Genomic DNA, 15,000 nt, shown 5'->3' with positions numbered 1-15,000 from the left:
AGGTGGATGTTCACGTCTAGCGGCCTCTAACAGTCCAACTGTAGCCGCTTCTGAAGGTGTGGGTACGACTGTAGGTGGTGGAACAGGTGTGGGTAGGGCAGAAGGTGTAGCATGGTCTGTAGCGACAGGCTCTGCTAGGGTTGTGGGGGTAGGGGCAGGGGCAGGGACATGGACAGGTGTGGGAGCTGAAGAGACAGGTAGAGCTGTAGGAACAGCACCAGATGTAGGTCTGGGTGCAGGTGTGGACACAGCACCAGATGTAGGTCTGGGTGCAGGTGTGGACACAGCACCAGATGTAGGTCTGGGTGCAGGTGTGGACACAGCACCAGATGTAGGTCTGGGTGCAGGTGTGGACACAGCACCAGATGTAGGTCTGGGAGCAGGTGTGGACACAGCACCAGATGTAGGTCTGGGAGCAGGTGTGGACACAGCACCAGATGTAGGTCTGGGTGCAGGTGTGGACACAGCACCAGATGTAGGTCTGGGTGCAGGTGTGGACACAGCACCAGATGTAGGTCTGGGTGCAGGTGTGGACACAGCACCAGATGTAGGTCTGGGAGCAGGTGTTGGTGTGGAGGCAGACACATGTACAGGCGTGGATACAGGTTCATCTGTAGGTAAAGGCACAGTTCAGTTCACATACGTACATAGAAAGAAGAACCGTGCAACATATACACAATACCGTAAATATGAATAGATAGACACGGACAGTCACCTTGCCCAGCTGGTGGAGATCCAGGTAGTTTGGCCTGCGTCATAGTGTCAGTCTTGGCTGCAGTAGCCAGAGTGTCCTGTAGGAGTCTCATCACCTCCTTCTCTTTGCTCTGAGCCCCAGTCTTCCCAGTGTTCCCAGGACTACCCCCAGAGTCCACCAGCTCCTGGGCAAAGCTCTCAATGCTCTCCAGGATCCTCAGCAGCAGGGTCCTGTCCTCCTCATCTCCCAGCCCCACCACGCTGCCCTCTGCCTGGGGGAGAGGAGCAGGCGAGCTGGGGGTCGACCTAGTGGCCTGGGCGTTAGCGGTTAGGTGGCTAACAGGAACAGGCCTTTGAGCCTGGGGGTTGATTTGAGTTTGTGTCTGGAGAGAGGGTTGGGTTTGTGGGGAGGTGTTCCTCTGTCCTGTCCCCCTCTGTCTGGTCTTAACGGGGAGAGGGGGCTCCGTCTCTCTTTCTCTCTCTCCCTCTCTGACTCTGTCTCTCTCCCGACCCATGCTCTGCGACAGACACTCCAAGTCCATCAGAAGTGTGTCGATGTCGTCGTCTCTATGAGTGACAGGAGGGGTGTGTCCGGAGGTTGGGGGGCGGGTGAGGTCTTCACCGGCAGACTGGAGTGTGTGTGTAACGTGTACGTGTGACAGATTGGGGCTGAGGTGTGTGTGCGCGGAGCTGGGGGGTGTGTGTGGACTAAAAGCTGTCCCGTTCCGACTGTGAGTGTGTGTGAGGCTTCTGGTCGGTGCGTGTGAGTGTGTGTGTCTGGAAGCCCTGTTCAGCCCCCTTCCCAGGTCTGCATCCTCCTCAATAAAGAGAGCCTCCATGGGGGAGATGGACGGAGTGTGTGCGCGCGCTGACGGAGTGTGTGTTTGTGATGAAGGTGTGTGTGCCTGGGATTGAGGGGTGGAAACGGACAACGTGTGTGTATGCGGTGAGGGAGAGTGTGTGTGTGACAGAGTGTGTGTGTGCTGCAGCCCGTTGGTCTGAACCTTATGTCTCCCTGCTGTCTCAGGCGTAGTGGACAAAGGGAGAGAGGAGTCTGGAGCGAGTGATGAGGGTGGCAGTAGATCCCTGCTCTTGGGTAAGGGAGGGCTCTGAACAACGTCCTCATACCGTGGCGGTTGATCATTCCCAAATATGGGTGAGAAGGGGACAGCAGCTTGCTGCAGCATTTGAAGACTACTAACCAGCTCGGCCAACTCGCTATTACCTCCAATCCCTGACCCTTGACCTCCTGCCCCTGACCCTAACCCTAACCCAGCCCCCTCCAGCTCTAGAGGCAGTTTCCTCAGATAGGAGCTCAGTCTGGTCATCACAGCTCTGTAGATGCTCTCTGGACTGGCTCCCCCATCTTCCCCTCCCCCGGGACTCTTCCGACTGATACACTGCTTGATGATGTCAGTACATTTCTTCAAGTCCTCTGAACACTTGACCAGAATGTCCAGACAGGCCCGTATGTCTTCCCCCCCTGCTCCTCCCACTCCTCCCTCCTCCCCTGCACGGGTCTTCTCCAGTAACCGGGCGATGAGGGACTCGTCGGCTAATGAGCTGAGGTAGAGAGACGCCACTGTGTTTAGCCCCGCCTCCAAGGAACCAGAGCAGGCGCTGGATAGGCTACTGGTGGACCCGCCCCCGGCCCTGGAGACACTGGATAGGCTGGTTGTGGATAGAGACCCACCCCCGGCGGTGATGCTAGCAGGCGATAGGCCTTTGAGCACCTTGATGGTGTCGCTGAAAGGAGGCAGGTTCTCATCATTGGCGTTTCCATTTCCGGTAATTGTCCCATTCCCCGTTCCTCCGACGTTCCCAGTGAAGTGTCCGTAGACGATGTCGAGGTCCGTGGACCGACGGCTGTAGGAGTCCGGCCTGACCTTGCGACCTTTCCTGAAGGTCACATGGCTGGTGGAGAGGCGGAGCTTCTCGAAGGAGAACTCTTTGAGTTTGCCACTGGCCAGGTTGATGGCTTCTCCTGTGATGTCCTTCAGACTGGCAGAGCTCTGGAGAGGCCGGTCAGGACTGGTAGTAGTGGTCGTAGTGTTGGCCTTCTTACCTCGCCATGGAGGACTGTCCTCACCCACCACACCATACACACTGTTAGGATCATTAGGAACACCAAAACTCCCGTTAGAGCTGGTGATACTAAATTTACAGCTGTTGGGGATTTGGTGAGGAGAGTTAGCGTTTCGGGTCAGGTTGTGTGTGAATGTGTGTGAGGGGTCGGGGTGTGTGTGAGCGTGTGTGTGTGAGGGGGCGGTCAGCAGCTCGGAGCAGGTGCTGCGATGTACCACAGTACAGTCCAGTCCCTGAGACAGCGCCCCACATGACCCGGAGCAGTAGTGCACCGCGTGATTCTGAGCCCGACGATCCACCACCACGCTGCTGTAGCAACTAACGCTGCTCACTACCACGCGATAGGCTGCTGCCATGGTTACCGCTCAGTTGACGCCTGGTTACCGCTTGGTTACCAAGGTTACAAAGCAGTCTCAATTACTGTATGGAAAAAAACATATTGGAAAAAAACACAAAACTCCAGCAAAAAATGATATGTGAAAGAAATCCAAGGCCAAAATAGTTATTGTTTAAATCCCTCCAGATGACTGGGGCAGTTTCAGATCCACAGAGTCAACTAAACAGCCTCCTTAAAATCCACACCAGAAAGATTTGAAACTCCAAATTAATTTAGAAAAAATAGACACATTTCCACACAGAAAAACGTCCATATAAAAACCGAAAATATCCCTTCAGATGAGAAGAAAAGGTCAATCCATGCTGTAATCACAGAATCCATTAGAGTCAGCATTCATTTTATTTTCAGCTGCGTCTAAACACTGTCTTCTCAGAGGTCCTCATCTCTCCAGAGGAACTCCAGGGGCCTGGTCTAACCCCACTGTCGCCTGAAAGACCCCCGATCAGGGTTCACCGTCCTGGGCTTGGAAACTCACCCAGGCCCCCTCTCCTTTTGTCCTTCTCTCTCCTCTTCTCTCTTCTATCCCCCTCTCCTTCTCTCCACTTCTGTCCCCCTCTCTGCTTCTCGTTCGTAAAATAACTGCAGTCCACTCTAACCACAGCTGCCTTGATGTGATTCACAGATGTCGACTCTCTCGCTCTCTCTCTCTCTCTCTCTCTCTCTCTCCCTCCCTCCTTCCGTTCTGTGCTGTCAAGCTGGTCTCAGTGTGTTTCTGATGGGAGGACACCACCTGTGAGTTGACAGAAAAGGGGGAGTGAGGGGGAAGGAGGGAGAGAAAGAAGGAAGGAGAGAAAATATAGCGTTCAATCATTTAGACAGTCACCCTGTAGCAAATTATTTTTCTCTGTGTGTGTGTGGGTGGGGGTGTGTGTGTGTGTGCGTGGAGGTGTTGTCAGCCCTCCAGCTATCCTCCAGATGACAGTATATATGAGGGACCTTAGTCCTTTATCATCAAAGAGTACAAAACCGCATGTGTACTTCCTGACACACACGCGCACACACGCGCACACACACACACAAACATACGACACGCTGGTTCCCGATCAAAAAGAGCGTAAGAAACTAAAGAGCGCAGAGAAGATAAGAAAATGACGGTGAAAGTATAACGTATAATGGCGAGGCCAGACTGGCTCGTTGATTTGATCTTTATCTGTGGTTTCTAGGGATGGGGGGGGGAAATGTATATTTACATATCGCATTATTATTTTGGACGATATTATATTGATACTTTGACTCAAAGTATCGATTAGTATATATATATACTGTACATTATATATTTTAAGAAATTTGCTAGGCAGTGTTAGCTAGAGTTAGTCGGCTGTACCTGCGCCAAAACTCTGGACATTTTTCATCCTATAGCTTGTTCTTAACCTTCTTATTAAATAGTACTTTTATTTCCATGATGCCTGAAAATGTGTTTTCTCATGCTCTCTCGTCTCTCTGCAGCAGACATATGGTGAGCAAAAAGTTTGGAACATCAAATCGCAATAAAACCCCAGGATCAAATCGCAATACATATCGTATCGGCACCTACTGTAAGTATCGTGATAGTATTGTATTGTGAGGTCCTTGGCCCTAGTGATTTCCAATCTCAATGGGAGTCGTACGTTGACGGTCAGCGGAGGTGATGCATCCATATCCATACAATGTTCATCCATTTTCACGGAGAAACGTTCCGATGAGTTGAACTTTTGACGGGCCGACGGATACGTAACCATCCGTTTAGCCAATTACCCACACCCACGCATTTTACGTCACACACTCCACACGCGCACGGACCAAGGACCAACGTTTATCCATTCTAATTTGGTGTCTGTTCTCCATGGATCAGTCTTGGATCCCCCTAAGGGTGAAAGAAGGAGAGGTGACTGGAGGACTGTCTACATGTTCTCACATGTTTATATCAGTCGTGGTATTAAGAGTCTGTTAGTGGAGCAGAATTACCTAATAAAAGCCCATTGGTCTGTTTAAAACACCAACACACCTGTCCTTGATTTCCCCAAGGCTGTCCCACTGAACTCTCATTTCCCCAAGGCTGTCCCACTGAACTCTCATTTCTCCAAGGCTGTCCCACTGAACTCTGATTTCCCCAAGGCTGTCCCACTGAACTCTCATTTCTCCAAGGCTGTCCCACTGAACTCTGATTTCCCCAAGGCTGTCCCACTGAACTCTGATTTCCCCAAGGCTGTCCCACTGAACTCTGATTTCCCCAAGGCTGTCCCATTGAACTCTGATTTCCCCAAGGCTGTCCCATTGAACTCTGATGTCCCCAAGGCTGTCCCATTGAACTCTGATGTCCCCAAGGCTGTCCCATTGAACTCTCATTTCCCCAAGGCTGTCCCACTGAACTCTGATTTCTCCAAGGCTGTCCCATTGAACTCTCATTTCCCCAAGGCTGTCCCACTGAACTCTGATTTCTCCAAGGCTGTCCCACTGAACTCTCATTTCTCCAAGGCTGTCCCATTGAACTCTGATGTCCCCAAGGCTGTCCCATTGAACTCTGATGTCCCCAAGGCTGTCCCACTGAACTCTGATTTCCCCAAGGCTGTCCCACTGAACTCTGATGTCCCCAAGGCTGTCCCATTGAACTCTGATGTCCCTGGCTGGTGTCATGTCTTTAATCCATGATCAGATGTTCCCCTGTTTCTCTCCACCACGTCCACGTGTTTTGTTTTTGACTGGTTCAACATCAGTTTTGAGCGCCTCATAAATGAACTCAACGCCGCCCATCCAAATGGGCACCTCAGATATAACCATTATGTAGTGCTGGGCCTCTCTCTCTCTCTCTCTCTCTCTCTCTCTCTCTCTCTCTCTCTCTCTCTCTCTCTCTCTCTCTCTCTCTCTCTCTCTCTCTCTCTCTCTCTCTCGCTCTCTCTCTCTCGCTCTCTCTCTATCTCTCTGTTTTGTTGGAGTCTCAGTGGAACAGTGGGGGAGAGAACACATTCCTCAGAGCTGCTACCCTCCCATATTACACACACACACACACGCACGCAAGCACGCACACACACACACACGCTCCTCATAAACTGAACACACACCCATACACTAGCCTATGAAGTGAGTTGAGTAACTAGGCGGAGCTGGCCAATGAACTCCCTGTATTCAGTTCAGTGGTTAAACACTATTTAAAGTGAGGACAGTCCCACAAATTGAGCTGAATGGATATTAGTTCATACAGGGCTGAATTAATGTTGCATGGCAACAATAATGGCTCCTGAGACATGCCAGAGTGGCAGTTTGTCTCCGTCTCTGTCTGGCTCTCTCTCTCGCTCCCCTTCTCTCCTCTCTCTTCCATCTTCTCTCTCTCGCTCCCCTTCTCTCCTCTCTCCTCCATCTTCTCTCTCTCGCTCCCCTTCTCTCCTCTCTCCTCCATCTTCTCTCTCTCGCTCCCCTTCTCTCCTCTCTCTTCCATCTTCTCTCTCTCGCTCCCCTTCTCTCCTCTCTCTTCCATCTTCTCTCTCTCGCTCCCCTTCTCTCCTCTCTCTTCCATGTTCTCTCTCTCGCTCCCCTTCTCTCCTCTCTCTTCCATCTTCTCTCTCTCACTCCCCTTCTCTCCTCTCTCTTCCATCTTCTCTCTCTCGCTCCCCTTCTCTCCTCTCTCTTCCATCTTCTCTCTCTCACTCCCCTTCTCTCCTCTCTCTTCCATCTTCTCTCTCTCGCTCCCCTTCTCTCCTCTCTCTTCCATCTTCTCTCTCTCACTCCCCTTCTCTCCTCTCTCTTCCATCTTCTCTCTCTCGCTCCCCTTCTCTCCTCTCTCTTCCATCTTCTCTCTCTCGCTCCCCTTCTCTCCTCTCTCTTCCATCTTCTCTCTCTCGCTCTCTCGGTTTCAGGTTTCAGGGTTTTTACTGTCACGTGCACTAGTACAGTGTAATGTCTTTCTTGCTTGCTCTTTCCCAACAATGCAGTAATCAATATCAGTAGTACTATAGAAAACAAATTAAACAGTCAAGTAGAACACGAGAAATAGAAATAAGAAGAACACTAGAAAGTAAGTAAGCATACTAAACTCAGCAAAAAAAGAAACGTCCTCTCACTGCGTTTATTTTCAGCAAACTTAACATGTGTAAATATTTGTATGAACATAACAAGATTCAACAACTGAGACATAAACTGAACAAGTTCCACAGACATGTGATTAACAGAAATGGAATAATGTGTCCCTAAACAAAGAGGGGGTCAAAATCAAAAGTAACAGTCAGTATCTGGTGTGGCCACCAGCTGCATTAAGTACTAAAGTGCATCTCCTCCTCATGGACTGCACCAGATTTGCCAGTTCTTGCTGTGAGATGTTACCCCACTCTTCCACCAAGGCACCTTCAAGTTCCCGGACATTTCTGGGAGGAATGGCCCTAGCCCTCACCCTCCGATCCAACAGGTCCCAGACGTGCTCAATGGGATTGAGAGCCGAGCTCTTCGCTGGCCATGGCAGAACACTGACATTCCTGTCTTGCAGGATATCACGCGCAGATCGAGCAGTATGGCTGGTGGCATTGTCATGCTGGAGGGTCATGTCAGGATGAGCCTACAGGAAGGGTATCACATGAGGGAGGAGGATGTCTTCCCTGTAACGCACAGCGTTGAGATTGCCTGCAATGACAACAAGCTCAGTCCAATGATACTGTGACACACCGACCCAGACCATGACGGACCCTCCGCCTCCAAATCGATCCCGCTCCAGAGTACAGGCCTCGGTGTAACGCTCATTCCTTCGACGATAAACACGAATCCGACCATCACCCCTGGTGAGACAAAACCGCGACTCGTCAGTGAAGAGCACTTTTTGCCAGTCCTGTATGGTCCAGCGACGGTGGGTTTGTGCCCATAGGCGACGTTGTTGCCAGTGATGTCTGGTGAGGACCTGCCTTGCAACAGGCCTTCAATCCCTCAGGCCAGCCTCTCTCAGCCTATTGCGGACAGTCTGAGCACTGATGGAGGGATTGTGTGTTCCTGGTGTAACTCGGGCAGTTGTTGTTGCCATCCTGTACCTGTCCCGCAGGTGTGATGTTCGGATGTACCGATCCTGAGGATGATCAGCTGTCCGTCCTGTCTCCCTGTAGCGCTGTCTTAGGCGTCTCACAGTACGGACATTGCAATTTATTGCCCTGGCCACATCTGCAGTCCTCATGCCTCCTTGCAGCATGCCTAAGGCATGTTCATGCAGATGAGCAGGGACCCTGGGCATCTTTCTTTTGGTGTTTTGCAGAGTCAGTAGAAAGTCCTCTTTAGTGTCCTAAGTTTTTATAACTGTGACCTTAATTGCCTACCGTCTGTAAGCTGTTAGTGTCTTAACGACCGTTCCACAGGTGCATGTTCATTAATTGTTTATGGTTCATTGAAATAGCATGGGAAACAGTGTTTAAACCTTTTACAATGAAGATCTGTGAAAAACAACCAGTAAGGAGCTTTATGGACAAACAACATGCTGTCACACACACACACACACACACACACACACACACACACACACACACACACACACACACACACACACACCACACACACACACACACACACACACACACACACACACACACACACACACACACTCACACACACACACACACACCACACACACACACACACACACACACACACACACACACACCACACACACCACACACACACACACACACACACACACACTGGTCGAGCCTCCAGGTTGCTGTTTTGATCAGCAGGCTATTGCTACTTCCTGAATGACTCTTCTTCACGTCACTGTTGTAAACACACATACTCTATCTGTGTGTGTGTGAGGTTTTTTAGTTTTTTCCGTATTAACACCAAACCCATAAACAAACTCCAGCGATGTTTGTTACACACACACCAACAGCTAGTGTCTTAGCAACCAGACAGACAGACAGACAGACAGGCAGACAGACAGACAGACAGACAGACAGACAGACAGACAGTAGGCTCATTGACTGATGCTCTAACAAAGAAACATCATGGTTTACACTGCTTTTTGAGTGAACACACACAGTATTACTAACCTCCCCTGTTATTGTAATGGTGAGAGGTTAGCATGTCTTGGGAGTATGATATTTGTGCATCTAACTTTCACTCATCGTTATTCATGATTCGTCCAGGACTATCCGTAACCATGGTAGCATCCACTTTAAATGTTTAGAAACATTCTATTCTTATTTACAATAAAAGTGACTCCAAAATGGCTACACATTATTTACCATTCATTCCTATTGGGCACAAAATAATATGAAAAACAACCAAAACAAACAGCAAATGCATCCAACACGTTTGTAGAATCACAAGCTTGATGTAATCAGTGTGTGCTAGGAATATGGGACCAAATACTAAACTTTTGACTACTTTAATAAACAAATAAGTGAATTTGTCCCAGTACTTTTGCTCCCCTAAAATGGGAAGTCTATGTACAAAAAGTGCTGTAATTTCTAAACAATTCACCTGATATGGATGAAAATAGCCTCAAATTAAAGCTGACAATCTGCACTTTAACCTCATAGTCCTTGTATCGTTTCAAATCTAAAGTGCTGGACTACAGAGCCAAAACAACAAAAAATGTGTCACTCACCCAATAGTTTTGTGGCTCACTGTGCACACAATTGAAAACACACACACACGTCTCCAGGTCCTAGTAATAAACCATATGGGTGTATCTATCCTATGGGATCAGCAACGGAACAGTGTGTGTGTTTTGGTAAGTGTGTGTGTGTTTCTGTGTGTTCTGGCATGGAGTTGGGGTTCTCTCGTTGTCTGCCAAGTTTATCCCCTGGATAACGCCCAGACAACACAAATCACCCTGCCCTAGAGACACACACACACATAGATACCTACACACACACACACACACACACACACACACACACACACACACACACACACACACACACACACACACACACACACACACACACACACACACACACACACACACACACACACACACACACACACACACACACACACATAGATACATACACACAAACACACACCCAGCTGTTGATGATGTAACCATTGATTTGATAGACCACAGCTCCACTTTAATGAGACAGACTGCTTTCTATAGGTTAGACACAACGGTCGAGCTTGGGCTCTCTCCCCCTCTCTCCCCTTGTCTCTCCCTTATCTCCCCTTCTCTCTCTCCTTCTCTCTCCTCTTCTCTCTCCCCTCTCTCCCCTTCTTTCTCTCCTTCTCTCTCCTCTTCTCTCTCCCCTTCTCTCTCCTTCTCTCTCCCCTTGTCTCTCCCCTTCTCTCCCCTTCTCTCTCCCCTTGTCTCTCCCCTCTCTCCCCTTCTCTCTCCTTCTCTCTCCCCTTCTCTCTCTCCTTCTCTCTCCCCTTCTCTCTCCTTCTCTCTCCCCTTGTCTCTCCCCTCTCTCCCCTTCTCTCTCCTTCTCTCTCCCCTTGTCTCTCCCCTCTCTCCCCTTCTCTCTCTCCTTCTCTCTCCCCTTGTCTCTCCCCTCTCTTCCCTTCTCTCTCCCCTTGTCTCTCCCCCTTGTCTCTCCCCTTTTCTCTCCCCCTCTCTCCCCTTTTCTCTCTACTTCTCCCTCCCCTCTCTCCCCTTCTCTATTTCCTTCTCTCTCCCCTTGTCTCTCCCCTCTCTCCCCTTCTCTCTCTCCTTCTCTCTCTCCTTCTCTCTCCCCTCTCTCTCTCCTTCTCTCTACCCTTCTCTCTCCCCTTTCTCCCCTTTCTCCCCTTCTCTCTCCCCTTCTCTCTCCCCTTCTCTCTCCCCTTCTCTCTCTCCTTCTCTCTCCCCTCTCTCCCCTTCTCTCTCTCCTTCTCTCTCCCCTCTCTCCCTTTCTCTCTCCCCTTTCTCCCCTTCTCTCTCCTCTCTCTCCTTCTCTCTCCCCTTCTCTCTCCCCCTCTCTCCCCTTCTCTCTTCTCCAGAAACAGTACGACACACAAGGACAGCGTGAGAAAAGAGGGAGGATGTTTTTAGTGACTATTGGACAGAGAGAGAGAGAGAGAGAGCGAGAGAGAGAGAGAGAGAGACAGAGAGACAGAGAGACAGACAGAGAGACAGAGAGAGAGGAGAGAGAGAAACCGAGAGAGAAACACAGAGAGAGAGAGGAGAGAGAGAAACAGAGAGAGAAACAGAGAGAGAGAGAGAGACAAAGAGAGAGAGAGAGAAAATAGAGTAAGTCAACAAGTCAATAAGTCAACACTTCCTTTATAACCTCAATATGACACAGTTCATAATAGAGTACACTATACACACACAGAGAGACACAGAGACACACAGAGACACACAGAGACACACAGAGACACACAGATACAGAGACACACACACAGCCTTCCTTTTAGTGCAGAGGGCAGAGAAACGGGCTGTGACCTAAAGGGCAGTTTAGAGTAAAATGGGAACTGGCATCTACACACACACACACACACACACACACACACACACACACACACTACCCACACAGTACATGTAATGCTCTCAGACAGATGATCTGAATGAGCTGCTGAACCTTTCCACAAATCAAATCAGAACATAAACAATGGACTAATGTAGCCTATAGCATTCTGACAGGATAAGACCGCTGGGTGCACATTAATAGGTGATATACGGTAACACTTCTTCAAGAATCAATGGGTATGAACGGGTTTGATTGAGTGAACACCAGGATACTGACAGACTGGGGTTTTCAAGTAGATCTGAAGTTTCCTGAACACACCACTAGTATGAGACTCAGACACATTCCCCAGGTAACAGAGCACACACACACACAGACGCAGACACACACACACACAGACACACATACACACACACACACACAGACGCAGACACACACACACAGACACACATACACACACACAGACGCACACACACACACACACACAGACGCACACACACAGACACAGACGCAGACACACACACACACACAGACGCAGACACACACACAGACGCAGACACACACACAGACGCAGACACACACACACACAGACACAGACACAGACACATTCCCCAGATAACAGAGCACACACACAGACGCAGACATACACACACAGACACACACAGACGCAGACACACACACAGACACACACACACACACAGACGCAGACACACACACACAGACACACACACACAGACGCAGACACACACACACAGATGCAGACACACACACACAGACGCAGACACACACACACACAGACACACACACACAGACGCAGACACACACACACAGACACACACACACAGACGCAGACACACACACACAGACACACACACACACACACACAGACGCAGACACACACACACACACACAGACGCAGACACACACACACAGACACACACACACACACAGACACACACACACAGACGCAGACACACACACACAGACACACACACACAGACGCAGACACACACACTTGATCGGCATTGGTTGTGTGTTTATAAAGGGTGAAAGAGCAGAACTCCAGAATTTAACAGCAGACCTTATAAGTGCATTGTTCTAGAAGAGGAGAGAACAGAACAACCTGTGTGTGTGTGTGTGTGTGTGTGTGTGTGTGTGTGTGTGTGTGTGTGTGTGTGTGTGTGTGTGCGTGCGTGCGTGCGTGCGTGCGTGCGTGCGTGCGTGCGTGCGTGCGTGCGTGTGTGTGTGACTGCTCTGCTGTTCCTGTCCATCAGTGGGTCACATGAGATGCAGATCAGGGTTTCTAACCGCAAACCTCCGTCGTCACCGAGAGAGTGGAGACAGAGAGGAGACAGAGAGGAGACAGAGAGGAGACAGAGAGGAGACAGAGAGGAGACAGGGGAGACAGAGAGGAGACAGGGAGGAGACAGAGAGGAGACAGAGAGGAGACAGAGAGGAGACAGGGGAGACAGAGAGGAGACAGGGGAGACAGAGAGGAGACAGGGGGGAGACAGAGAGGAGACAGAGTGGAGACAGAGAGGAGACAGAGAGGAGACAGAGAGGAGACAGAGAGGAGACAGGGGAGACAGAGCGGAGACAGAGAGGCGACAGGGGAGACAGAGAGGAGACAGAGAGGAGACAGAGAGGAGACAGAGGGGAGACAGAGGGGAGACAGAGGGGAGACAGAGGGGAGACAGAGAGGAGACAGAGGGGAGACAGAGAGGAGACAGAGAGGAGACAGAGAGGAGACAGAGAGGAGACAGAGAGGAAACAGGGGAGACAGAGAGGAGACAGAGAGGAGACAGAGAGGAGGCAGAGAGGAGACAGGGGAGACAGAGAGGAGACAGAGAGGAGACAGAGAGGAGACAGAGAGGAGACAGAGGGGAGACAGAGAGGAGACAGAGGGGAGACAGAGAGGAGACAGAGGGGAGACAGAGAGGAGACAGAGAGGAGACAGAGGGGAGACAGAGGGGAGACAGAGAGGAGACAGAGAGGAGACAGAGGGGAGACAGAGGGGAGACAGAGAGGAGACAGAGAGGAGACAGAGGGGAGACAGAGAGGAGACAGAGAGGAGACAGAGAGGAGACAGAGGGGAGACAGAGGGGAGACAGAGAGGAGACAGAGAGGAGACAGAGAGGAGACAGGGGAGACAGGGAGGAGACATGGAGGAGACAGAGAGGAGACAGAGGGGAGACAGAGGGGAGACAGAGAGGAGACAGAGAGGAGACAGAGAGGAGACAGAGAGGAGACAGAGGGGAGACAGAGAGGGGACAGAGAGGAGACAGAGAGGAGACAGAGAGGAGACAGAGAGGAGACAGGGGAGACAGAGAGGAGACAGGGAGGAGACAGAGAGGAGACAGAGGGGAGACAGAGGGGAGACAGAGAGGAGACAGAGAGGAGACAGAGAGGAGACAGAGAGGAGACAGGGGAGACAGAGAGGAGACAGGGAGGAGACAGAGAGGAGACAGAGGGGAGACAGAGAGGAGACAGAGAGGAGACAGAGAGGAGACAGAGAGGAGACAGAGAGGAGACAGAGAGGAGACAGGGGAGACAGAGAGGAGACAGAGAGGAGACAGAGAGGAGACAGAGAGGAGACATAGAGGAGACAGAGAGGAGACAGGGGAGACAGAGAGGAGACAGGGAGGAGACAGAGAGGAGACAGAGAGGAGACAGAGAGGGGACAGGGGAGACAGAGAGGAGACAGAGAGGAGACAGAGAGGAGACAGAGAGGAGACAGAGCGGAGACAGAGAGGAGACAGAGAGGAGACAGGGGAGACAGAGAGGAGACAGAGAGGAGACAGAGAGGAGACAGAGAGGAGACAGAGAGGAGACAGGGGAGACAGAGAGGAGACAGGGGAGACAGAGAGGAGACAGGGGGGAGACAGAGAGGAGACAGAGAGGAGACAGAGAGGAGACAGGGGAGACAGAGAGGAGACAGAGAGGAGACAGAGAGGAGACAGAGAGGAGACAGAGAAGAGACAGGGGAGACAGAGAGGAGACAGAGAAGAGACAGGGGAGACAGAGAGGAGACAGGGAGGAGACAGAGAGGAGACAGAGAGGAGACAGAGAGGAGACAGGGGAGACAGAGAGGAGACAGGGGAGACAGAGAGGAGACAGAGGGGAGGCAGAGAGGAGACAGAGAAGAGACAGAGAGGAGACAGAGAGGAGACAGAGAAGAGACAGAGAGGAGACAGAGAGGAGACAGAGAGGAGACAGAGAGGAGACAGGGGAGACAGAGAGGAGACAGGAAGGAGACAGAGAGGAGACAGAGAGGAGACAGAGAGGAGACAGGGGAGACAGAGGGGAGACAGAGAGGAGACAGGGGAGACAGAGGGGAGGCAGAGAGGAGACAGAGAGGAGACGTACAGTATGTGAGACAGAAGGGAGAGACAGGAGGGAGACATCATGTTCTACAGGTTAACTCAACCCGTCAGTTCTTGGCTGGTTGATGTCTCTGAAACAGCTAGTGATTTACAGACTGAAGCGGTCCAACAC

General features: G+C 50.8%; 1 protein-coding gene across 1 annotated transcript in view; it reads right to left on the bottom strand.

Annotated features, from left to right (window-relative positions):
- The window catches only part of LOC129859778 (serine/threonine-protein phosphatase 2A regulatory subunit B'' subunit alpha-like), a 59,881-nt gene that overhangs the window by 28,502 nt on the left and 16,379 nt on the right, over positions 1-15,000 (bottom strand). The window contains exons 2-3 of the mRNA XM_055929884.1: positions 716-3,905; positions 1-611 (exon numbers count right to left, since the gene is read on the bottom strand). The exon at positions 1-611 is cut by the window's left edge and continues 216 nt beyond it. Of these exons, the coding sequence (XP_055785859.1) occupies positions 1-611; positions 716-3,134 (3,030 nt within the window). The 5' untranslated portion in view covers positions 3,135-3,905. The remainder of the gene's footprint in view (positions 612-715; positions 3,906-15,000) is intronic.

The sequence above is a fragment of the Salvelinus fontinalis genome, chromosome 7 (genome assembly GCF_029448725.1).
Source record: "Salvelinus fontinalis isolate EN_2023a chromosome 7, ASM2944872v1, whole genome shotgun sequence".
In the NCBI taxonomy this organism is placed as follows: Eukaryota; Metazoa; Chordata; class Actinopteri; order Salmoniformes; family Salmonidae; genus Salvelinus; species Salvelinus fontinalis.
This window is presented reverse-complemented; position numbering and strand designations above follow the sequence as displayed.